A 26,910-nucleotide genomic window follows, 5' to 3' on the forward strand; every position below is an offset into this window, starting at 1 on the left:
TGACTTGTCTACAGGCATGGGATAGTAACAAATTGGCTGACTTTCAGAAGCTGCAGTCTCTTTAACTTGCTAACTGTCAGAAGCATGGCCACTGTTGATTTTCAGAGCATGTGTACTGATCCAAAGTAATCTCTAATTAATGGTGATTACTTGCTTACAACTTGAGACTGTGACAAAAAGAAGTCTTTTCCTTTCTTTAATATGGAAGACTCTCAATTCTTATTTACCTTCTCCTACACCCACCCCGCCCCCCCCCCCAACTTTGGTCTTTCCTCCGCCAAAAATATGAGAGAGACTATAAGGGATTGTTTCGGTCTTTGTGGAGATACAATTTTCAGCTAGCATTGCCACCTAAGTCATTTAAGTGCCAATTACTGAAGCAGAAAAATAGTTTCAACTGCTCGATTTTCATTACTGGGAAAAAGCACAACTTATTACAATAAGGGTGACCTGACAAAATCAATACAGGATGCAGTTCAAAGTCATTCAATACGAGACATATCCAGTATACACAGGATACCTGGCAACCCTACCTTCGAGTCAGCTTAGCCTTCTCATTCACCAACCTCATCTCTTTGCTTGTGAACACCATGTCTTGTTTCTAATCCATTATCTTGTCTCCTATTCTCCATATATGCTATCCCTGCTTGAGTTTGGACTCTCATTCACCTATCACTTGAATTACCATAGCCCAGATTTCTAGGCATCAGTCTATACAGCTTTAATACATACTAAACACACCCTCTATACATCGTTGCCAGAACAATGTTCCTTACTTAACATTTTTAACTGACTCCATCAATTTCAGGATAAAATCCAAACTTCTTTTCATGGCACATAGGCCCTTTGTGTTCTGGCCTCTGCCTTCTACTCAGACTTTAACATCTGCCATTCTCCTGCTCATTAGTTCTATATTTGAGTTTCCATAAAGGTGTCATGGTATTACTCACCTCTACCTCTCCTATTTGGAATGCTTATCTCATCCTCTGGAGAGTTCTTATTATTCTTTCAAAACCTGGCTCAGGCATCATTGCCTCTGGAAAGCTTTCTCTGATGTCACCACGTTTCCTTGGTTACATTCAGTCTCTCCTTCATCACGTCCACATCTCTACAACTTTCTTGCACTGCAACATATTGTCACAACCTATCTATCTGCCTGTTAAAACAACCACACTTACATACAGTGACATAATAATTTGCTTTACTCATCTGATAGTCCTCCATCCCCTTTCCTCCATTCATGGCTTCTTGAAGGCCTGTGACTTTTTTCTTAAAATTCCCAGTGTGCAGCATAGTACATGTCCCAAAGCTGGGACTCAAAACAACCAACCAACCAAACTAGTGAGTTGCTTATAAATTACTCCTTTTGTTTTCTTAAAATTGTTTGACACTAGAGAACACCAAGTAGGAAAAACATACTCTTTATTTCATGAAGTGATTGATGTACCTTCCAATATTTTGGCACATATGCTAGATTCATTAAACTACTTTTGACAGCCCCTTCTGCTGTGAATTTAGAATATATGTTATTAAATATATATGTATAATATATATTAAATATAATTTAATAGCTTTAAACTTGAAAACTGCTTATTTTTCCATTTAATATACTTAAGATGACAGCTCACAGTATATAGCATGTATAATTTCATAATAAATGACTTCAGAGCAAAAAAAATAATTCTGAGAACAGAATTAAAAATTGTGTAGAAAATTTCCAATTCACAGCAATTACTAGAAGAACAAAGGAAGAGAACAGACTTTTATTTCTACTTTTAAATGAAATCCAGGCACAAAGTTTGACATCAAGTCAGGAAAAGGACAAACCCCAGAAAGTCAGAGGTAGTTTACAATTCATTTGTAACTTTCATTTGGTCCTTTTCTCTAAAAATGTATAATTTCTTTGACCACATCTTTTATATACTATTACAATGTCAGTTATTTTTAAAAAAGTATTAAGTTTACAGTTTAACAGGAAATCCAGTGCACACTTCCCCTCATCACCCAGATGTTTACAACAATGACATATGATATGCAGCATGCGATGCTGTAGAGAAAACAATTACTTTACAAATGCCCAAAGTCAAGGTCTCCAGTCCGGAAGTCTTCATTTTAGGTTATTATAAAGTGTCTGATAGGACTGAACAATTTCCACTTTTCTCATTATCTATTACATAGGTTTATCCTTGGCATTTATTATTTGATGACTAAATCATAGAATGGCTTTTCATATCCATTACATTTATTACATCACTTTCATGTATTCTGATGAGCTTTGGTTTCAGAATGTCACACATACATGCAAACCTACTTTCTAGGGGTTCTCTTCAATATGAATTTTATGATGATTAGTAAGAGATGACCTGTGATTGAAAAGTTTCCCACATGTATTACATTCATAGGGTTTCTCTCCAGTATGAATTCTCTGATGGGCAATACGTGATGAGCTTTGTCTAAAAGTTTTCCCGCATGTATTACATTTGAAGGGTTTCTCTCCTGTATGAATCCTTCGATGTTGAATAAGAGCTGATCTTTGGCCAAAAGATATCCCACATTCTTCACATCGATATGGTTTCTCTCCTGTGTGAATTCTCTGATGATTACTAAGGGATGAGTTACACCTGGATGTTTCCCACACTCATTACATTTATAGGGTCTTTCTCCAGTATGCATTCTCTGATGTTGAATGAAAGCTGAACTTTGTCTGAAGGCTTTCCCACACACTTTACATTTACATGGTTTCTCTCCAGTATGAATTCTTTCATGAATAATAAGTGTTGAGTGGGAACTTAAGGCTTTACCACATTCATTACAATTATAAAACTTCTCACCAGGAAGAATTAGTCGGTGTCTGTTAAGTCGTGAAATAGAAGTGAAACCTTTTCCACATTCATTACATCTATAAGGCTTTTCTCCAGTGTGAATTCTTTCCTGTTGAATAAGAGATGCACTCTGACTGAAGGCTCTCCCACATTCACTACATTTAAAAGGTTTCTCTCCTGTGTGTTTCCTCTGATGATAACGAAGGGATGAACTAGACTTAAAGGTATTGCCACATTCATTACATAAATAGGACTTCTTTCTAGAATTCATTCTCTGACATCCAGGAAGGGATGTGTTGCAACTAGATGCCTTCCTACCTGGATTATATTTATAGAGGTTTTCTCCAGCATGGATTTTTTGATGTATAAAAAGGCCTGACCTTCTGCTGAAGGATTTACCACATTCTTTACATCTATAGGATTTCTCCACAGTGTGTGTTCTTAGGGGTTTATAAAGGGATGTACTGAGAGTGACGGCTTTCCCACATTCTTTACATATATACGGTTTCTCTCCAGTATGAGTTATTGGATGTTGAATAAGAGCTGAACTTTCGTTAAAGGCTTTCGAACAGTCTTTACATTTAAACAATTTCTCTCCACTATGGTTTATCTCATGTTTATGAAGGGATGAAGTATTAATGAAGGTTTTCTCACACATACTACATTTATAACGTTTCCCGGCTGTGTTGATTTTTTGTTGATTAAATAAATTGGAATTCTGTTTGAAGCTGTTTCCTTGTATTTCACATTTTGGTGGGGTGTTTTCTCTGGGAACCATCTGTTGCCTAACAAGGACTGACTTTGGGCTGAAGTTTTGGCCAAATTCAGTATTTTTATGTTTTCTTTCTACAGTGAGGATTTTTTTGTGAGCGACTGAAACTATCTGAACACTTTCTTTTTTCTTCTGCTTTTTCTCTAATCTGTCTTCATATTTGCAGGGGTTTTCTAATTTGAAGTCCCAGGGTCCATTCCTTTTGGATCTTTTCATTATCAGCTCCTGAAATGAAGAACCTTGTGTTTGAGTTGACTTTGTGGTTTTATAACTGTTCTTCCATCCTGGAAGGGAAAGAAAAAACTGAAGATGTTCCATGTGATACAGCATTTGGCTACTGAGACTAAATGTATAGACTGAATATTGATGGTATTTAAATAAGGTCTTGGTATATGGCCAAAAACAGTAAGAAGAAAAACTTAGGAGATTTAAGCAGTACAGAGAATCAATCAACATGAGTTGAGAACAACAGGGTGGAGAAAAGATTAAACAAACCCATTTAAAGAGGGTGAGTGTAAGAGTGATCAGAAGAATTGGCTAATGGAAAATGGAGAAGAGGGATTCAAAGGGGAGCCATGAATTGGAAAAGGCAGCCTGGGATCAGAGTCCAAAGCCTATGATAGAATCCTAAATTATCTTCATGACATTTTTCTTCTTTGTGTAATCATTCCTAATCTGGAAAGTCTTCATACCTTTTCCCTCATGCCAAATTCCTTTGTATCCTTCAGACTCAGTCCAAAGGTTAACTCTGAGTCCCTTCTTGACTGTGAGTTTCCACAGAGCATTCCTGTTATTATAGGCACTCACCACAGTGTTAAAAATATATATCTATATATTCTATATATGTAATTATATTTATCTATATCTAAATATTTTCACTTTCCTTTTCTACCCTAATGTTCTCTGCAAGCAGATTAGCATGCCCTATTCACCTACAGATCCTCCTAATGGCATCTGAATTATACACAAAATGTTTGTTTTGTTAACCTTCCTTAATAACTTATATATACCTAATTTGAACAATGTCAAATAATCTCAGTTATTTATATATTAATTTCATACACACACACACACACACACACACACACACAGAGGATTCAAGACTTGCATGAGAAGTTGCCTTCCAGGACAGTACATTATACAAGCAGTGGGAGGGTTTCAGAGCCAGTTCAAACAGGAAGTAATTACTGAATTAATCTACAGAGGTGCCAACAGGTAGGCATGAAGCCAAAAGTTGCAAGATAAGAAAGCAGCCTTGCTCATTTATCAAGCAGGAGATGCTATGCAAGCAGCATAGAAAAGAGTCAAAGATCAATAAGACAGGAATAAACAAAATGGTAAAAAGGGCTAACATGATAAGGTGGTAAAAAACAGAATTAAATTCAATAAATTTTAAAGTTGGGTAAGGACACAATTCATTGAATATTAAATTCTGGTGGGGAATAGGTATACATATATTTTGGCATTTTCTCCTGGGCTAGAGTAACCATTTAAAGGGCTCCTTTGCAACTCACTGTATTTTGAGATTCCTATCTGACATTCACTTTCTCACCTGTTTACAGATTCTCTCTGCTTGGTGAACATAATATATTCTGCTTTTCTCTTTTCTTCTACCAGTGTTAACTTCTCAGTTTCCTTCATGGGTAACTTTCTATTTCCACTTTAAAACTGCTTTCCCTAGGGTTTGGGATTTTTTCCCCCATTCTACACACCCTCTCTGACTAATTTTAAATGCACCCATCTTTACTATTTTTTTAAGGCACTGATATTTGCCAAGCCGAGCAAGTGAGAATAACACTCATTTTAAAATACATATATAGGTAAGTATCAATAAATCACTCATTAAATTAGGAACCACATCTTCTGGAAGAGACCATAATGTGCATTTTGGGTAATAGCTCTTTTTCACTTAGCCAATCACAAAACCTATCTGCTCTCTAATCTTTACTATTTGTTGTAACAGAAAGAGGAGTGTTTTTTTTTTATTTTCTGTTCAACACCTTTCAATTTCCTTATCCATCTAAGTCTTGCTTAAGTGATCCAAATTTCAATAACATTATTTGGGCACAAGTGTGGGAGGCAGTGGTAAAAATGGAGTACTTTCCCTGTGAACATCAGTCATTGGTTCTAGGTTACTACACGAGCTGGGAAGAAAATAGCAAGATTCCAAAATTTTGGATTGTAGTTTATAAGGCAAAGTTAGAGACCCTGCCTTAGGTCTGAATGTAAGGACTGCAGTTTTACAACCAACAACTTTACTAGAGCCCTGAGCACTGGGCTCGGGTACCTAAATGGTACTCTGTTTCTCATGCTTTACTGTTCCACCATAGACTCCTAACTAGTCTCCCCACCTCAAATCGTGCTGTCAATTCAGTCTCCACACTGTAGCCACAGTAATCTTTCTAAAATCCACATCTTACCATGTTGCAAACTTCTGTAAGATCCTCCAAATTATCTTCAATGATTTGTATATAAGTACGGTCCAGAGTACTTAACATGGTCAACAAGGTGTTTCATGATCGACCTTTATTCACCTCGGTACTCATCTCCCTCCCCTGGTTTCTTGCCATGTATACTGAACTACATGCAGTTTCTGGAGCACTACATGTTTTTTTTCTTATTTTGTTATATTTGCATATGCTGGAGACATCCTTTCCATTCACAAATATTTATTAACTGCGTACTATGGACCAGGTAATGATCCACAACTGCTGAGCCTGTGCACCTGGAGCCCGTGCTCCGCAACAAGGGAAGACATCACAATGAGAAGTCCGTGCACCGCAACAAAGAACCCCCGCTTGCTGCAACTAGAGAAAGCCCGTGCGCAGCAATGAAGACCCAACACAGCCAAAAAAGAAAAAGAAGCTGAAGAACTGAAAAAATCACTTAGGCATTGTAATACTAGAGGGCAAGAAAAGGAAGAAAAGCAGAAGAGTATGGTGGTCCAGAAGCCAAAGGAAGAAAGTACTCCAGTGAGGAGGCAATGATCAACTTTGTTAAACAATTTAAGAATTAAAAACTTAACCCTGATTGTGCCAAGATGGAGACTGTCTGGGATTTAATAACTGCTTTTCATGGACTAGTAAGGAAGAAAGCCCTACTGGAGTGCACAGAAGAAACAATGGGAGGTGAGAACATGGAGACATCAAGTATAGAAATGCTTTTGAAAAGTTCTGTTTAAGGGAGAATAGAGAAACAGGACATGGGGAGTTTTTATTTTTTAATGCAAGTAATTATAGCTACAAGGGTCCATACCAATACTGGGAAACTCACCTCAACTCTACTTCAAGTGCCAATGCCTTAGTCCAGAATGGGACTAATAACTTAAAACAGTCATGTTTCCCAAGGAAGGGGACATGAGTCCTGGATTATGGACATCCTAACTGTTCTTTATGGTCTGCTTAAAGTTTTCTGTAGGTCTAAGATATGTCTCCTGAAGTGCAGTTCAACTTTTGCTCTCTCCCAGAATCAAGCCTGGGCCTGAGCTAACTCATGAACAAGGTTATGACTTAGGTCAGAAGTTTAGAGAACAGGTGATTTCGCCAATGACCACCACCCTGACTAGTTCCTGTCATTAGGTCTAGTTTCTCCTCCCTTGGTGCTTATGAAACCCTGTGAGTCTCTCTTCAACCTTCTCTCCCTAGATGATTTCATCCACTCCCACACCTCCTATCTGAATGACTATCCTGAGCCTCAAAACACTTTACAGAGGTATTTCCAGCTGCCTGCTAGACTCTTCACTTGAGGATTTTTCTTCAAATTCAGCTTGTCCAAATCCGAATCCAGTGCATTCCTTTCAAACTCTTTTTGTGTTTCCAAGTTCTGAATTATATCATAACTTCTTCAGCTCCTTTGCCATCAATTCTTAGTTTCATCTCAGAAGCTTCTCTCCCCTGCATTCCAAGTCTAGTCAGTCATCAAATTCCCTTGAATCTCTTCACTAAGATGTCTCTAACAACCATCATTAATACATCCAAGTTCAGGATCTCCTTACTCAATAGTGACTATTGCTATTGACCTTCAAGGTGATCCCCTGACCTGTTTCTCACCTTTCTAGTATTACTTCCCACTGAACTTAACCTTCTTACTATATAGAACTCCTCTTATTATTTCAAAAAGCACTGACTGCTCCTTATTTAATTCATTCAGCAAATACTTAAAAAGCACCTACAACATGTCAGGCTCTATCTTAGGCATGTGATCCACAAGACATTCCAGATCTGGTAATGAAAAGAAACAGTTAACTTCTTTAAGGAGCTCCCAGTTTGGCATTAGAGACAAAAAAGGAGAAGTGTGGTAATTTATACAACAAAAACACAAGACAGAAATGGATGAAAATGTGAGCTTACAACAACATCCAAACTACCCTCAGATAGTACCAAGTACAAGCTGGGAAGGCGTACTAGTGGTGGCCAGAATTTGGGGGAAGAAATGTCTAAAATGGGATTTTAAAGGATTAGCCATAGATTAGATGGAGGGATAGTGTGAGGGCTAAAGGCAGCATCAAAATCTTTGAACCCAAGCCAACTTTCCAGACCTATATCCTTCCCACCTTATCCTACAGGTGGTCAGATTCAAAATTATTCCTATAAAAATGTCACATGCATTTGCAGTCTCGTAAGGTTTTCTAGAGCCAGAGAATTGAGGGAGCTATATGCTGAGAATTACACACAACACCACGATGGGGGCAGAACTACACATCTGTAAATGTATTCCAGAATGCCTGTGTTGGTGAAAAAGAGAAATGCTGTTTTAGAAATTCTGTTGTTGGTAATTCTGATTTTTAAAGCTTTTTATTATGGAAGGTGTTCAGCATGTACAAAAGTGGAGTGAATTGTACAATGAATTGCCAAGCCAGCATCAACAATCACTAATGCTGTTTCATCTATTACCTTATTATGGGTTGAATTGCATCACCCAAAAAAGATATGTTGAAGTCCTAATTTCCAATAACTCAGAATATAACCTTATTTGGTAAGGTTAAGTAACTTTGCAGATTCAATCAAGTTGAGATGAGGTGATTAGGGTAGGTTCTAATATGACTGGTGTCTTTATAAAAGGGAAATTTGGACACAGGCAAGCACAGAAAGACCATGTCAAGATACCCCAGGGGAACACCAAGTGACAAGAGAAGCAGAGACTGGAGTGATGCAGCTGCAAGCCAAGGAACAAGGACCACTGGCCACATCCAGAAGGTAGGGAGAGGCAAGGAAGGATTCTACCTGGAGTTTCAGAGGGAGAATCGCCCCACAAAACTGTGAGACAATAAATTTCTGTTGTTTAAAGCCACACAGTTTGTGGCACTTTGTTGGAGCAGGTGAGAAAATTAATACAACTCCCTTACGTCTCTTTCATTAGCATATGCTAAAGTATGCTAATTCTGTATTATATCATTTCATCAATAATACTTCAGAACACATTTCTCAAAGATAAGAACTCTATTTGTAAACATAAACACATATTTTTATTATAACCACCAAAATCAACATTATTGTTTGAAGTTATTTTTGCCTGTAAGGTATTAATTACATGTTCTTCACCCAATTCCAATGTGGTGGGGGGGGCAGTTTCCACATCAATAATAAGCAATACTTGGATACCAACTGGGTGTCCTCAATTCAGCTCAACTCTGACATTATCTACCTGGAGATAGCATCATATCCCACAGGTTAAGGGTTCAGTCCTACAAGACTGCCCCCTGCCTCCCTCAGACACCAGTTACAAACCCAGGTTATCATCTGTACTTCTGACCAACTGGCTATAAATCAGAGGTTCCCACGACCCCCTTCTTAGGTTTGGTTAATTTGCTACAGTGGCTCATGGAACTCAGAGAAACATTCTGCTTACTAGATCACCAGTTAATTGTAAGAGGATATAACTTGGGAACAGCCAGATGGAAGAGATGCACAGGTCAATGTATGGGGAAAGGGAATGGAATTTCTAAGCCCTCTCTAAGTACACCACACTCCCCAGATCTCCACATATTCACCAACCCAGAAGCTTTCTGAATCTGTCCTTTTGGGTTTTTATGGAGGCGCCATTATACAGGCATGATTGATTAAATCATTGGCCACTGGCAACTAATTCAACCTCCAGTCCCCCTCCCCTCCCTGGAGGTCAACTTTCAAACCTCTAATCACATGATTGGTTATGGCAACCAGGCCCCATCTTAAGATAGGGTCCAAAAGAAACCTCATTAACATAACAAAGACACCTTTGTGGCTCTCATCACCTAGGAATTCCCAGGGTTTTAGGAGCTCTGTACCAAATATATATTACTTATTATAAACCACAATATTTATATAAATCACTAAGGATCTTTATTCAAGCTGCTGTGATTTAAAAGCATTTGAGATAATTTTTCTCTGTGACTAAGCCAACAACCTGAAACACAATTAGGGTCATTTGTTTCATTTTGCTTTCAATATTTATGGAACACTTTTTCATTTTTGTTTAATCTTGTTTTATAATTTAAATTTTTTTTTTTTTTTTTTTGCGGTACTTGGGCCTCTCACTGTTTTGGCCTCTCCCGCTGTGGAGCACAGGCTCTGGACACACAGGCTCAGTGGCCATGGCTCACGGCCCAGTCGTTCTGTGGCATGTGGTTATCTTCCCGGACCGGGGCACGAACCCCTGCATCGGCAGGCGGACTCTCAACCACTGCGCCGCCAGGGAAGCCCTATAAACATTTTTATGGTTCCAAAGTCAACATTATAAAAACAAGGTACCTTAAAAAAATTCTACATTCTATCCTTGTTCTCTCAATCCTTTTTCTTTTTCTTCCTTCACCTTATAGGTAACCATTTTTATAGATCTGCTTTTATCCTTTTTTTTTTGGCTTCTCTATTTTTTTTTAATATAAGCAAATATACACTTTGTCTTTTTTGGTATCTCCTCCTTCCTTTGATAAAACTATTCTCACTGTTCTGTTCTGCACTTTCCCCTACTTAGTAATATTATCACCCCACAGTGGAATTTACAGAATTCTTCCTCATTCTTATTTACAGTGAGAATTCCACCATGAGAATGTCCCTCAGCTTATTCAACCAGATTCCTTTGATGGACAGTTGGATTAACTCTAACTGTAATACACCAGGACATCATATGGGTACACGATAAAGGTACAGCTTTAAACCAATATCCATATTGCTAATTAGAAACCACAGCATTTATAAAATTCTAGCCCAAACTGGACCCAATGGGCTAACATTATCCAAAGCCACATACAACCAAAATCACCTCTTCTGCCAGCCAAGAAGAGAGCTAGCTGAAGGCCGTAGAACTACTCCTTAGAATGAGGAAGCTCTTTATGTACTGACATGGAAAGAGTTTCAATATATATCAAGAGAAAGGGGCAGAATAATGTGTGCTGTATAATATAATTGGAGTGGACAGAGAAAAACAATATTTGTTTATATTTGCATAGAAGAGCTCTCCAGCTACTGCCTCCTTGTCACATCTCACCTTGTCGTATCCCACACATATTTATCTCCTCCTGCTCACTCACCCCTCATGGGCTCCATTCTGGCTTCTGTCCTTACCACTACTCTAAGGCAACCATGACCTTCATGTGACAAAGGCAAGATGCTCTCTTCAGTCCCCACCTAACTTACCTCTCAGCAGCATCTGATAGTGACCCCTCATTTTCCTTCAGATGCTCACTACCTAAGCTACAGTGACCCTGAACTTGCCTCAAATTCTTCTCATGTTCCACCAGCTTCAATCTCCTTTGTGTGCTCATTTTCCTCTACCTGAGTTCCGTAGGTTTGAGTGCTAGGCCCCTGATTCTTTTCACTCTGTACCCTTTCCACAGGCCAGCTTCATCTATAAACATACTCTAGGCAAGACTTCTCTACTCTCCATACCTAATTATACAAAACCCAGCTCAAAACAGCAACTTCAGTGTCTCAAAGACAGCTCAACTGAATTTATGATTATTTCCTCCCCCAACCTGTATAACCTTTTTGTCTCTGTAATTGGCACCAGTTCTGAATCAAAACTTTAAAAGGCATCCTTCACACCTCTCCCTCTGCTAATCAATTACCAAGACTTGTTTATTCTGCCATCTAAATATGTCTCAAGTTCATCTACTTTTCCCTACCTCTACTGATACCATCCTTTATGAGACTTGACTTCAATGACACTAGACTCCCGTGTTTCCTTCTATAGTACACCTTACCCTTGTCTTCCCTATGGGTTCATTTCTCTCTGCCTAGCCATGAAATGCCAGAGTTCCTCAAGATTGAGTCCTAGGCTCTTTCTTGCTCTTGCTGTACTCTGAATCCACTCCACAGGCTAACTCAAACTCAACCACTCTTTCAATTATCTTTAGTGACAGGGTCTCCCAAATTTACATTTAATGCCCAGGGTATATTATAAGGGGTGGAACTCCAAATCAAACAGGCTATTTGACATCTCCACTTGAATAACTGGGTCAACCAAAGACAATTTAAGTCATCCAAAACCATATTTATACCATCCCCCAAATCTGATCTCCTAGCACCACTATCTCAGTGAATGATATCACTGTCCATCCCAGAACAAACCACAAACCAAGCACGCATCCTTGACAACTCCATCTCCTCTATCTTCCATATCTAAACCATCTCCAAGTCCTGTTGCTTTTATCTGCCAAATATCTCTGCAACTGGTTCCCTTTTTTCGGTCTCCATCACGACTACCTAACCAAGTCATTCATACATTCACTAACTGGAAGCTGACTCTGACCAGACACTATTTTAGGTACTGGGGACATGGGAACAAATGAAACAGACAACCCAGCATGAGGGAATTTACAATCCAGAGGAAGAGCTGATAATAAATAAATATGTACTATTTGGCAGTAATAAGTACTCTGAGAGAAAATGAAGCATGGTGAGGGGATAAAGAATGTGGAGGACAAAGGACCTGTGTCCTGTGGAGGACAAAGAACAAAGGATGAGCTGTGTCTAACTGACAAAGTGCCATCTGAGCAGAAACCTGTATAGTGTGAGGAAGTGAGTCAAGTGGGCTCCTGGCCATCAGGAAGAATGGTCCAGGAGAGGAAAAAGCAACTGCAGAGGCCCTGAGGTGGGAGCCTGCTTGGCCTTCCTGATGAACTACAAGGAGGCCAGGGTGATTAGAGTTCTCCAATGAAGGGCAGAGAGGAAGGAGGTGAAGGCGAAGAGGTAGCTGGGGCCAGACCACAAAGGCCTCTGAGGGCCACGCTGCGGGCTTTGGATTGTGTTCTATGTGATAGAAGCCACTAGAGGTTTTGAGCATGCGAGTGAGATGACCTGATCTATCTTTTAAATAGACCATTCTGGCAGCTACAAGGACAGTAGATGTTGGTGGCAGAAGAGGAGCGCAGGGGATGAGAACAAGACTAAATCAAACATAGTAAACAGGGCTACAGAGCATTTGGGCTCAACTTTCACCTTGTAAGAAATTCACTCCTTAAAATCACTGCATGATATTTCATTAGGTTGCCGCTATAACCCCTACAGCACCTTTCTGCAAATTAGAAAAAGACCCCTATTCTCTGTGCAGATGAAGCCCCAGCAAGTCTCAGTGAGTCGAAGGCAGTCCACAAGCAACCCCTTAGCTGACCACCCTTCCAGGTTCAGTCTGCCCTGAATTCTTGCATAAATATAACAAAGGAAGAGAAAAAGACAAAGAAAGAAAAACACCTTTTCATTGGAGGTAACTGTTTACCTAGATCATCCCTGGATTTTAAACTTTTTGAATAAAAGAATATTTTCATGTTAGGTGTAAATCAAACTCATGAGACGTTCAAGTTGATTGAATCACATTATGCTTATTTTATATATATATATATAACTTATATACGTAATATGCCAGAATAGTGATTAGACTTTGGACTCATTTCTTAAGTAAGAGACTCAGATGAGACGTGTACCCTTTGAGCCATTTCCTCCCATCTCTCAACATGAAACATACAGATCCAGGGATGACAGTTTGTTTTCCCTTTTTGTCTTGTTTTTCCTATTTGTGAGGAGTCTTGAAGTGAAAATTATATTTTAAAAACACACTTGGAGGCAATTAGAGGTTCTAGGAGTCCTACCCTGGAAGCATAAGCTTTTCTGTCACCGGTTGTTCAAAGGGTTGGTTTTTGGTTTTGGCCTACAGTTAATGATCAAGGTACTTCCAAGAACATCCAGGTCCCTCACCTAAGCTCACAGGGAAGTGAGCTCCCCTTGGAAGGGAAACTGTTCCAAGGGCACTTTAGTCCAGGCAAATGGGAGACTCGCCAGGGGTGCAGGAGAGACACAACCACACGCCAGCACACCCAGGACGCCCCATCTCACTGTCTCCTTTGACCAAAGAGAGGAGGTTCATCCCATCAAGAGAAATGCACACACTGCTTGGCTCTGATGGCCTTACTTCCTCCAGACACCCACTCAGAGTTTTCCTTTGGGGACAGTTTCCCAACTCTGAGAAGGACTTGACATCACCACTAGGTGTCTTCAGGGTCTCTCTGGACAGCTTTCGACTCCAGTCATACTTTCTATTCAGTTTAATCCAACTAACATTTCACTCAGGAAGGGGGACTCCTCATGGATCAGAAGCTCCCGAGGCAAATGGAAAGGGAACAATTCTTCCATCTCTTCCTTTGATCTTCCACGCCATACTCAGTCCACACCTGACGCCCCTCCTAAACTCTCCACTGGTTTCCTGCTGCCTGTGTTCTCTGTTTACTTTGTGGTGGTCTCTAGCAGTTCCCACAAAATTAGAATATTTCTCCCAAGTGACAGTTAAAAGATAAAAGGAGAGATACATGTGGTTCCCACCTCAAAAGATCTCACATTATACGGGGAAGAACGAGCTCTACTAAAGGTGTGGGTGCTTTAGGGATCGAGACAGCCTGTCCCACAGCCCTTCTGCTGGGCCCGCATTGTGAGGGGTCATCACTGACTCGTCTGGACCCGACAGCAACCTCAGACAAGTCCTACTACGTCTATGCCAGGTGGCTCCACATTGGTTGCAGGCTGATCCTTGCAGAATATAAACTTGGGCCCGTGGCCAGGGTACTTCAACTCCTCAGAGGCTGTGCCTGGCTCTCAGGTCCCGGCCCCCTCTCCCTGTTCCCGTCTCCACACACCGGCTTCCTTTGTCTGGACTCTCGGACATGCTCTTCCTGTGCCTGAACGCTTCTCACAATGTGGGATCCGGCCCTTCCTCGGGAAGCCTTGCCCACAGCACCCCTCCTGTTCCACGTTCTCACAGCACCTGCGGCTCTTCCCCCGAGGTCCTCACCGGAGGCTGTCATTCCACAGCCCTGTGTGCGATTAGCCTCCACCTCCACTGAGCTCCGCCAGGGCAGGACCTGCATCCTTCTGTCCAAGGTTGCACTGCTGTTTATCACGGGACAGGGAAGCAGTGAGCGAGGCTTAGAACCTGGCTCCCCCAGAGCCCTGGCCTCCCCAAGTCAACAGCTCTCAGTCCTCAACTTCCATGACAGCCGAATCTGCCAGTTTTCTCCTCTGGTGACTTCTTCTCAGGCTCAGCCACAGATTCTTCCTTCTTAACCCACCTCATAAACACTGAGGTTTCCTGGGACTCTGTCCTCTCCTCCGGTCCCTCATCTGCTCAGCTCAAGGCTTCAAATGCCACCTTTGCACTGATGGCTCCCTGACCTCCCTGTTGAGTTCTGACCCTGTTTACCTTCTACAGCTGTCCACTGGTGACCTCTACCCATATTTCACTAACATTTCAAATGAAACCCATCCCACACCGAACCTGTCCTATACCCTTAATAAAGGGACCTCTCCTCTTTCCTGAACTCACTGCACATGCCTTCCTCCAGGTAATGTCTTGCCTACATTAGGCAATAATCTCCAGAAGGTTCCCACCTCTAGTTTTTCCTCACTTCAAATCTAGGACCAACAGTGTTTCCAAAGTAACCATTCTTAGTTAATTGAAACTGTGTAGTAAGGACTCATGAATATATTCTCTGTGAAAATTTTAATAACATTGCATGTAACTAAAGTCCCCTTTCATCAATGCCCATTCTCAGTCCCAATCCAAATGTAACTAGTTACCAGCTTAGGTGTCCCCCGACCTTTCTCTTGGCACTTACACGCACATAATGCATATAGACAAACACCCACGTAATTTTCTTTACACATAAATGGCGATATGTCATAATAATGCACCGTAACTTGCTTTAGTCCTTCACGTAGCTTGGAGCTCTGCCCACACCAGGGCTGCTGCTTTCTGACTGTGGTGCTGTGTGCCAGTGTAGGGACCCACCTCAGCTTCTTTAGCCTTTACTGAGGGACGTTTAAAGTATCTCAGACTCAGACTATTTTTTCTAAAATATCAACAACCATACAACTCTTCTGCTTGAAACTCTTCAATTATTTCCAGTCATCCATGGACAGTTCCATCCCTAAGAACTGTACCAAAGCACTTCATAGTGTGGCCCCCACCTGGCTCTCTAATCTCATTTCCTTCCTCATCTCTTTCTTTTCCCATATACCCCGAGCTTCAGTCTGAATGAATTATCTGCAGTTCCTTAAATGCACTAAGTTTGCTGAATGAATGCATGACAATGTAGCCCTCCTCTGAAACAACAGGAAATCACAAGAGAAAAGATCCTGAGAGATTCACTTGTGCAGTAATTATCAGAGAAGAAGAGGAAGCTTGTGACTAGGGGCCTTAGCATCCCTTCTCCAAAACTTCTTCAGGACTGAGAACCTGCAGAAAATTCCCCGACCAACATCTCCGAGTTGCACATGCACTCACTTACCAGACTGCTGCCTGCAGACATTCCGCACCCACTCACCTAGAGAGGAGCCTCCAGGGCTTTCTTTCTCTACCTTCCAGGGATCTTCTCTTTGCTGCAACAGGGAGATCACCTCGGGTTTGGAAAATGGGAGTCCTGCTCATAGACCAAAAAGAAGAAAAAAAAAGAAAAAGAAAAAAAACACTTGATTTTGCCTTGACACAAAGAGGTATCTGAGATCTGAGCGGAAAACTCAAAGGATGATACAGAGAACTTCTGTGGGATGCTCCAGTTGTGCCCCCACAATGTGAGGGGTGTGTTAGGGTAAAAGCAAGGGGCAATGTAACATTTAGTTGTATGTTAGTGAAGTATGATAAACATGCAGACTTGATTAACAGGGTGCTAATAGCTTTCTATACAAGAGGGAATATGTATATACTGTTAAATGTATGTTAAATGTACAGATTAAATTAATATTTGTAACAGGTATCTGTGGAAAGGATTATGTACCAAGTAGCTTGTTTAAAATGAGAAAACACTATCTGACTCCCTTTGAAAGATGGCAGCAGTCAGCAAACTATGGGTCATAGGCCAAATCTAGGCCACTGTCTGTTTATGCATGGCCCTTGAGCAAAGAATGGTTCAAAAAAAAAGAAAAGGAATATGTTACAGAGACTATATGTGGCCCACAAAGCTGAAAGTATTTACTCCCTGGCCCTTTACAGAAAAAGTTTGCTGACCCCTGTAAAAGAGAATTGAAAAAAGCCAGTGTTGGGTCAAAGAAAAAGGTTGAGGGATGCTCTCTGTTAAGAGATGAGCAAACACATCATAGTTCAGTCATAGTGGGAAAATGTTGCCTGCAGTGAGGGAATTTCTAATGTGCAGCTCTGTAGACTGTCCCATCCATGGGGCAATTCCATACCTACGAGGGAGAAAAAGGTTTTCAGGTTTATTTATGGAGATCCAGTTTGCACAGTGCTAAGGCAAAACTCAGCTAAAGTTTTTAATGACCCAGGGCTTTTACCCAGGAAATCAGATGCTGAGGTATCCCAATTTCTGAACTCTGTATCTACAGGGAAAATTTCCTTACCCAATGAGACAAGGTTACTATAGTTCTCCAGCATCACATCTTGGTACAAGTTTCTCTGAGAAGGAGCCAGCTTTCTCCACTCATCCCGTGTAAAGAACACAGCCACATCTTCAAACGTCACTGACACCTGTAGAGACAAGCATCTCAGCTCACCCAGGACCACCCATCACACAGGGTGAAAAAGGCGGCAGTGGGGAGTAGACGGGCTACCATGAAATGCTTCTGTATTATTCTAGGTTCTGAAGGTTCCAGGTCATTTGCTTAATGAACAACTGACCAATGACAAATAGATACTGAGTAGCAGGAAGTATGAACCAGGCTCCGAGTTAACTGCTACAAGAGATGGGTGGAGGTATTAAGGCCATTAGTGGGAGTGTTAATTAGAATAATCTTCCTGTTGGCAATTTGATAACATACATTAGAAGCTTTAAAATGTGCATACTCTTTAACTCTCCAATTACTATATTTGTTTGATAATGAACACTGAACAAAAATGCACATGCAAGGACATTTATCATGGTGTTAGTAACAGCAAAGAAATGGAAACAACCTCAATAATCACCGACAGAGACTAGGTTAAATAACTGAAGGCACTCTGTGCTCCCTAAAGCTTGAGGACAGTAATAATGGAAATTAAAATAGCTATAATTTATTGAATGCTTTTTTCAGGCTAAGTACTATTCTTAGAGCTTTATATTAACCTTTAGTGTATATCTTTATTTTATCTTCACAACAACCCTATGAAGAAGGTACTATTATTGTGTCCATTTTACACAAGAGAAAACAAAGAGAAATTTATCCAAGTCACACAGCTGGTATGAAGGGAAAACTCACTCCTCCTGCATGTCTCCGCTACTCTTAATACAACACTACTTCACTTCTGACACCAGATGTGGGGGGTTTTCCACACACCAAGCAATTGTGGGACACCAGCTGGGCGTCCTACAATTAAACTCAATTCTGACACCTGAAGATAGTGTCAGATTCCCACAAGACTGGCCCCCTTTCAATGTCAATCACAAGTCCAGGTTGTTATCTGTGCTGCTGACTGACTGGCTATAAATTGGAGGTTTCTACAACCCTCTCCTCAGGTTTCATTAATTTGCCAGAGTGGCTCACAGAACTCAGGAAAACATTTACTTACTAGATTACTGGTTTATTATAAAAGAAGACATAGGAACTGGCAGGTGAAAGAGCGGCACAGGGAAGGGGTGCACAGCTTCCATGCTCTCTCGGGATTCACCATTCTCTCTGACTCTCTACATGTTCACCAACCTGGAAGAACTCTGAACCCTTCTGGGTTTTTATGGAGGTTCATTACATAGGCACGATTGATTAAATCACTGACCATTGGCGACTGATGCAACTTTCATCTCCTAGGGTGGTGACAGATGGATAAGAGGGGTTATTGGGGGGCAGGACTGAAAATTCCAACACTTTAATCAAGGTTGGTTCCCCTGGCAATTCGCCCGCATCCTTAGGTGGGGTACAAAAGTAACCTCATTAACATAAACTCTGGTGTGGATACAAAACACACCCATTGTGCCTTCATTGCTCTGAAGTAATTTCAGGGATAAAAAGCTTATATTACTAACCACTTAGGAAATCACAAGGGTTTTGGAAATTATGTGCCAGGAACAGGGACAAAGACCAAATATATATTTCGTATTATAAATCACAATATCACTGGTCAGTGGTAGAGGTAGAATTCCAATCCAAGGAACTGCCTCTCGACGCCTATCTCATAGGCTTAAGTAATAAATGATAATCCATACAATGGAGGTAAAGAGCAGTGATGGTAGCAAAACACTGTGAACGCACTTAATGCCAATATACTCAAAAATGATTAAAGTGGTGAGTTTAATCTTATGTGTATTTTATCAAAATAAAAAGCTAAAATGAGAAAATAAAAATATACATACATACATATGTACACATGTACATCAATAACTAATAAATAAAGAAAGGTACACAGACAATTATTCTGAGGGCTGCATACCAAAGGTATGACCATGATTATCTCAAGATGTTGGGGTAAGACTGATTTTACGTTTTTATTCTCTGAGATTTTTAACATTAACATGCAGTGCATGTATAATAAGATAATTTATTGGCACATGGCAGGGAATACAAGAAATGATCTTTGCCCTCAAAAGAATTTACAATCCAACTGGCAGACAAGAAAAACGCGTGAAACAATTTGAACAAGAAAAGTGTCGCTGGACAGGACCATATACTATTTCCTCGTTCAATCCTCATTTTACAGATGAGAAACACCAGGTCCAGGGCAGTTAAGACACCAGGTCACATACTTTACCAATGGCAGAGACAAGACGATAACTGAAGTTTTCTTTTAACCCAGCACTTGGTGGGTATATTCTCTCTCTGGTCTTAAACGTCCTGTCACTGAGTTTTACACACAATTCCACATAGTACTGATGTATCGGCAGCAGGTGAGGTTAGGGAGAAATGTCACATAGGACTCACAAGCAGGGATGGAGAAGATTCTGGGTAAGAGAGCAGCCTGGCTCTGTTGGAATGGAATGGAAAGGGCTTAGAAAAAAGTAGCCCAAATATGCAGAGGCAGGTCCTAGCCACAGTCTCAGAAGATCAACCACTACCACATTTCATGGGTCCAAAAGATACACAACATCACATTGCAGAGAACTCTGGTCATTTGGGAGCCAGGCCTGCCCTGTGTTCTGAAAGATGTACCAGAGGAAAGGCTGGATGATAACTAACATGAACTTAGAGGCCAGACATACCTGGGTTTGATTTCAGGTTGCCTGACTTCGTTGAGCCTCAGTTTCAAGTGTAAAATGGGGGTGATAACTTCTGCTTCGCTATGAGAGTGAGAACAAAGGTGAAGCCCTCAGGATATTCCCCAGCAACGTTAACTACTATTAGATGAGGATGAGTAAAGGAAGGACACTGTATAGTCATTTCTATCTACCAACAGTAGATAGATAGACATCATGAACTAGAATAATATCGTTTAGCTACCACAACCACCACATATTGAACATCTACTATGTGCCCGGCCCTGATAAGAATGCTTTCCATGCACTAACTCCCAGGATCCTCTCATCTACCCTTTGAGGTAGGCCCAGTTGTTGTATTCACTTTACAGGTGAAGAAACTGAGGCACAGAGAGGAAAGAAACTGAGGCACAGAGAGGTGGAGTTTTTTGCCCAAGACCCATTAACAGCAACAGAGGAGATGGGCACAAACCTGGCCATCTGGCTCAAAAGCCCCACTGAGGAATCACTGTATACACTGCCTCTCCACTACCAATATCCCATGAAACTCTCACTGCTGCTTCCTGAGGAGTCTTCTCTCTGCTCTTGGAGTCAAGAGACCTCTCCATCTACGTCCCCACCAGCATGGCTATCCTTTGTTCACACAGTGGCTCACCTGGATGGGGTCCCACCCTCATTCTCACAACATAAAGATGAAAATGGCAGGTCAACATCAGTTTTCAAGAGAGTGACAGAAGCAAGGCACATGATCCAGAAAGTTAAGATGGAGAAAAACTAAAAACTATGGACTGGGAAAAGCCTGGCGAAGGTATCATGAGGATTTCTCAGGGCGGAAAGAAAAAGAAAAGCATTCTGGCCAAGGGTAGGGAGGGGGACACGACTGAGCAAAGGAGACAGGCCAGAAAGGAACTCTGCCAAGTGTGCATGTTTGTTTGTTCTGACCCCAAGTGGTATAAGACATGTGGCATCTTACCTATCAATTCAGTAATCATACAGTGAATTGAGATTAATGAATAAAAGAGTGTCTATTAGAAAAAAAAAGAGAAACACAGGCCATGGATTGGGGGGTTGGAGGCAAGCATTCCCTATGCAATCCACCATCCACCAGGGTGGACCAACTCTTCCAAGGCAGAAGGACATGGGCTCCAAATCCTGGTGAAGACTGTATTGGGGAGAAAACTTCAGTTTGAGGGTAAAATAACAGAAAAAAAAACCCATCTATCTCTAAGACCTGAGATGGCAATGAACTCACCGGAGACCTTGCTTCCCTCTGTTCAGTAGCCATGTCCTCTTTCTGGGCAGTTTCACCTTAGGATGGGAGAAGTCTCCAGAAGCCAGATCTGAGAGAAGAAAAAGGGAACCAGGAGGAAGCCCCTTCTGCTTTCTAGACCTCAGAATCAGCAGCTCTGAAACCTTTATACCACTTGAAAATGATGCCAAGTGCCCCCAGAGAAGGAAGTCAGAAGGAACGAGGGCTAGACAGGACCAGAGAGAAGGGCTGGGTCATCCTGGTCCAGGCCCAGCTCTTTCCCTGGCTCAGAGGAAAAGTCCTAGGACTCTATCAGCAGTAGCAGCAACTCCCTGAGCCTCACCGCATGCCAGGCACTACCTATCAATACATCGAGTCCCACAGCACAGTTGGCATTGTCAGCACCCCATTTTATAGATCAGGAAACTGAGGGCAGAGTGGGAGCAACTTGTCCCAGTCCACACAGCCAGGGAGGGTGGCACCAGGGTTCCAGGCACCGCGGGCTCCAGAGCACCTGCTCTAACCTCCCTGCGTGCATGTGACAACTTTTCTCCACCTCAAGCATTCCCACCCAATTCCTCCCCCTCCTGTCAAGGAAACAATTTCCAGATTTCTAGAGAAAGCTGCTTCGGAAAGGGAAAACATCAGCTCTCCTATGGCGGGGAGGGGCTGCTGTCTTGAGGAAAGGGCCCATTAAACCAAAGACCTGGGTCCAGTCCTGGCTCTGCCACTGGGGGAAGCCGGCGACTCACTTCTCGCGTAAAACAAGCCTGTCACTCGGAAGTGCAGGGGTGATGGTAAGGGGAGGAAATAATTTTCTCACGTTCACTGCCAGCCCGAAACAAATTCAAATGCCAGCAGGCGCTGAGCAGGCAGCGCGCTGGGAACTGGTCGGAAAGAAGCAGGAGGGTGGCTGGGTCCAGCCAATGGGGACGAAGTGCCCGACCTGTCTCGTTCAGGGGCACGTCAGTGGGACGGCTGGGGGCGGCAGGCGAACAGAGTCAGGGGTGCCCGGCTCTCGGCCCGCCGGCGCCCACAAAGACCCGGCTCGCGTCTCTTGGGCCTGTGCCCCATGCCCCGGCGACGCATGCTCCCGAAGCCCGGTCCTCCCTCCCGCATCCTGCCTACCCCCCGCCGCTCACCTCGCCCAGGCATCGGGGGTTCCGCGGGCCGCAGGCTGGAGGCTCCGGAACTGCCACGGCCAGACAGAAACTTCCACTGGGGACTCCACGCGGTGCCGCCTCGGCGGACCTCTGGCGAGTAATTAGCTCATGCCAACGGCAAACGACCGACGCCCTACGCCCCACGTAGGTCCGGGAGGGACGGGACAGGGACAGTCGCGAGCCCCTCTGGGAAATGTAGTCCATGCGAGAACAAAAGATTCTGGGAAATGTAGTTCTTCGAGCTTGTCTGCGAGGAGAGCCCTGGCTGAGCCTATCACTTGTCCAGACCCCATTCTGGGTTCGTGGTCGAGCTCCTTGGGCTGCTGGCTCCTGGGTTCCTGGTTCTTCCAGGAGGAAACCGACGTTCCTACAGGGCAGTGACTTGTAGCTCTGCATGTGCGTAAATGAGAGCAAGGCAAGTAGACAACCGCCAAGAACAAACCTATTTCCCCGTAAGTCTTTCAACAAGAGTGTATGGAGGACTTCCCTGGTGACTAAGTGGTTGAGAATCCGCCTGCCAATGCAAGGAACACGGGTTCGAGTCCTGGTCCTAGAAGATCCCACATGCCTTGGAGCAACTAAGCCTGTGTGCCAGAACTACTGAGCCTGTGCTTTAGAGCCGGCAAGCCACAGCTACTGAGCCCATGTGCCACAACTGAAGCCTGCGCACCTAGAGCCCATGCTCGGCAAGAAAGAGAAGCCACCTCAATGAGAAGCCCACGCACCTCAACGAAGAGTAGCCCCCCTCACACCACAACTAGAGAAAGCCTGTGAGCAGCAACGAAGATGCAGCACAGCCAAAAATAAATAAAATAAAATAAATTAATAAAGAAAAAGAAATTTATCCTGAGCACAGACTCTACATTCTCGCTATATGCTATGTTCATCGTTGCTCAGCTGTGTACCAGAGCTGTGGCACAGCTCTGTGTCTTCAGATGACCCCACTTGGAAGCACACTGCTTGCTCTACCACCAGTAGACTTCAGGGGTCACACTGCACGTCATCCCCATGGTTCCAGTCCTTACATCATCTTTACAATTTTTCCCATAAGAGGTTTAATTAATGAATTGTCTAATACATAACAACATGAATGTGTAATCAGTACTGCATACCATTATACCTATACCAATTAATAACATTGAAACCCAAATCTAATCTTGTCCTATAGGACTCAAATCATTGGCTAGGTTTAAGGAGCACATATTTTGAAACATTTAAACTTGATCCAGTTCTAACAAGTAATCCACACTTATTCTATTCTCATTCACATCATTTATGACATTACATTAATACTTTCTTTCATTTCTTGGCTCAACAATACATCAGCCCAAGAAATGTGACTTAGCAAATTGTGGCATATTAATCTCTTGCTAGCATAGAATATATTTTGTAAAGATTTCAAGATACCCCTTACAGATTTCCTCCTGTGTCTAAAGCACTATGCTCATAAGGCATGTGATTCTGTGTGTTCTCAAGGCCTCCAGACACCAGGTAACAATGGCCCACACAGAAGGACAAATCTGAGAATAGTCTTTAAGTTGAAGTGAGCATTTTCTGTCCCAAGAGGTAAAGGTAAAAAATTATGATTAATAAACGTACCCATGCATCTTAACATACAGAAAAATTTAGATCTTATACCTTCTATCCAAGAATATATAGCTAAGATTAGATAGGTGTAACTTTGGGGCCATTATCCTCCACATCCTCCAAGTGTCCAGAAGTATCTTCTGGCCCAGCAGCCATAATTTCAGCTGGCTTCACACCATTTTATTGTTTCATTTATGTTTTGAATAGATACAAGGAGTGCAGTGTGACAGCTGGTCTTTGTCAGATATTTCCCTTCAGTGGGAGTGGTCTTTTCAGAGGTGCATACAACTATTCAGCAGCTGTCTCCTCAGATGTTTCAGATGATAGCTCAGGTACAAGGAAGCAAGACTCATGTTGGCTTTGAAGCCCTAGGCCCTATCAGATCTAATGTATCTTGTAACAGCCTATGAGAAGAGCTGAGTTTCCAAGGTTCCTGCAAGGGACTTGCCCAGTGTAAATACACTTTACCAATCAGGAGTCATTTTTATCTTAAGCAATGTTGCCTCATTATGCAGCTGATGAATCTTTTGAGCATGTTACCAAGGCAGTCAGAAACATAAATAAGATTGTTCAGAAACACAGTTGACATACTTTCTTGGGTGGTTACCAGGGGAACAGAGCTAAAATGCTATTCCAAGGTCAAATTCTTTCACAGAGAAAGAGAAAGGATTTCCTTATCTTATTACCTACCACCCATCCCCTTGTTCTTTGGTTAATTGTTTTTTTTCATTAAACTGTATTTTGAGATCATTACTGATTCGCATGCAGTTGTCAGAAATAACACACAGGGCTCCTGTGTATACTTTACCGTTTCCCCAGTGGCAACATCTTGCAAAACTATAGTACAATAATGTGCTTGTTAGCTTTTTTAATACAGAAAAGAAGACAGGTTAGTATATACCTGGTCACCAGGACTTATATTGTAAAATGGGCCATTAACAACCACTTTATTTATTAAATAATTAGGTGATTTTTTTGATCAAAATAACTTTTTAGTATCCATAGTATTTTTATAGGAAATTTTCTACCAAATAATAGTATGACAGTATTTAACACACCAAACAGTGTTATTTGACAGAGTTAACAGTATCTCTTTCACCCTCTCAGCAAGTGTCTCTTTTAGGTATCTCAAACTTAGTATGCTTTAAATTGGATGTTTTATCTTCTCTCCCAAACCAGTTTTACCAACATTTTTAGTAGACTTTATTTTTTTAGATCATTGTTAGCTTCACAGCAAAACTGAGCGGAAGGTACAGAGAGCTCCCATAGACCTCCTACCTTACCCACATACACAGCTTCCCTCACTATTTTTTTTATATACTGCAGGTTCTTATTAGTCATCCATTTCATACACATCAGTGTATACATGTCAATCCCAATCTCCCAATTCGTCACCTCAACCCTGCCCACTGCCACTTTCCTCCCCTAGTGTCCATACATCTGTTCTCCACATGTGTCTCAATTTCTGCCCTGCAAACCAGTCCATCTGTACCATTTTTCTCGGTTCCACATACATGCGTTAATATGCGATATTTGTTTTTCTCTTTCTGACTTACTTCACTCTGTATGACAGTCTCTAGATTCATCCATGTCTCAACAAATGACCCAATTACGTTCCTTTTTATGGCTGAGTAATATTCCATTGTATATATGTACCCCATGTTCTTTATCCATTCATCTGTCAATGGGCATTTAGGTTGCTTCCATGACCTGGCTATTGTAAATAGTGCTGCAGTGAACATTGGGGTGCGGTGCATGTGTCTTTTTGAATATGGTTTTCTCAGGGTATGTGCCCAGTAGTGGGATTGCTGGATCATATCATAATTCTATGTTTAGTTTTTTTTTTTTTACATCTTTATTGGATTATAATTGCTTTACAATAGTGTGTTAGTTTCTGCTTTATAACAAAAAGAATCAGTTATACATATACATATGTTCCCATATCTCTTCCCTCATGCATCTCCCTCCCTCCCACCCTCCCTATCCCACCCCTCCAGGTGGTCACAAAGCACCGAGCTGATCTCCTTGTGCTATGCGGCTGCTTCCCGCTATCTATTTTACATTTGGTAGTGTATATATGTCCATGCCACTCTCTCACTTTGTCACAGCTTACGCTTTCCCCTCCCCATATCCTCAAGTCCATTCTCTACTAGGTCTGTTTCTTTATTCCCATCTTACCCCTACGTTCTTCATGACATTTTTTTCTTAGATTCCATATATATGAGTTAGCATATGGTATTTGTCTTTCTCTTTCTGACTTACTTCACTCTGTATGACAGACTCTAGATCCATGCACCTCACTACAAGTAACTCAATTTCGTTTCCTTTTATGGCTGAGTAATATTCCATTGTATATATGTGCCGCATCTTCTTTATCCATTCTTCCAATGATGGACACTTAGGTTGTTTCCAGCTCCTGGCTATTGTAAATAGAGCTACAATGAACATTTTGGTACATGACTCTTTTTGAATTATGGCTTTCTCAGGGTATATGTCCAGTAGTGGGATTGCTGGGTCACATCGTAGTTTATCTTTAGTTTTTTAAGGAACCTACAAACTGTTCTCCATAGTGGCTGTATCAATTTACATTCCCACCAGTGCAAGAGTGTTCCCTTTTCTCCACACCCTCTCCAGCATTTATTGTTTCTAGACTTTTTGATGATGGCCATTCTGACCGGTGTGAGATGATACCTCTTTGTAGTTTTGATTTGCATTTCTCTAATGATTAAAGATGTTGAGCA

General features: G+C 41.7%; 1 protein-coding gene across 3 annotated transcripts; it reads right to left on the reverse strand.

The window, feature by feature from the left end:
* Positions 1 to 16,092: 16,092 nt before the first annotated feature.
* LOC309803796 (zinc finger protein 354A-like) lies at positions 16,093 to 22,731 on the reverse strand. Of its 3 annotated transcripts, none has more exons than XM_082620529.1 (4): positions 22,562 to 22,731; positions 21,423 to 21,510; positions 17,412 to 17,538; positions 16,093 to 16,477 (listed from the first exon to the last, which is right to left on the reverse strand). In XM_082620529.1, the coding sequence occupies exons 2-4, from the start codon at positions 21,453 to 21,455 to the stop codon at positions 16,338 to 16,340; spliced, it is 300 nt and encodes a 99-aa protein (XP_082476655.1). In that variant the 5' UTR covers positions 21,456 to 21,510; positions 22,562 to 22,731; the 3' UTR covers positions 16,093 to 16,337. The 3 variants fall into 3 exon arrangements, with proteins under 3 accessions (XP_082476655.1, XP_082476654.1, XP_082476656.1); XM_082620528.1 differs by having other exon boundaries at positions 16,093 to 16,480; XM_082620530.1 differs by lacking the exon at positions 16,093 to 16,477 and adding an exon at positions 16,510 to 17,243 and having other exon boundaries at positions 22,562 to 22,730.
* Between the last annotated feature and the right edge of the window lie 4,179 nt (positions 22,732 to 26,910).

The sequence above is a fragment of the Mesoplodon mirus genome, assembly GCF_964341445.2.
Source record: "Mesoplodon mirus genome assembly, chromosome: 5".
NCBI classification, from domain to species: domain Eukaryota; kingdom Metazoa; phylum Chordata; class Mammalia; order Artiodactyla; family Ziphiidae; genus Mesoplodon; species Mesoplodon mirus.

Excerpts from the sequence above, each read along its gene's own strand:
- LOC309803796 (XM_082620528.1), bottom strand. The coding sequence starts at position 21,455 with ATGGCTACTGAACAGAGGGAAGCAAGGTCTCCG. Across the intron at positions 17,539-21,422 it reads AGAGGGAAGCAAGGTCTCCG|GTGTCAGTGACGTTTGAAGA; the intron begins GTGAGTTCATTG and ends TTGTCTCTACAG. Across the intron at positions 16,481-17,411 it reads TAGTAACCTTGTCTCATTGG|CAGGACTCCCATTTTCCAAA; the intron begins GTAAGGAAATTT and ends TTGGTCTATGAG.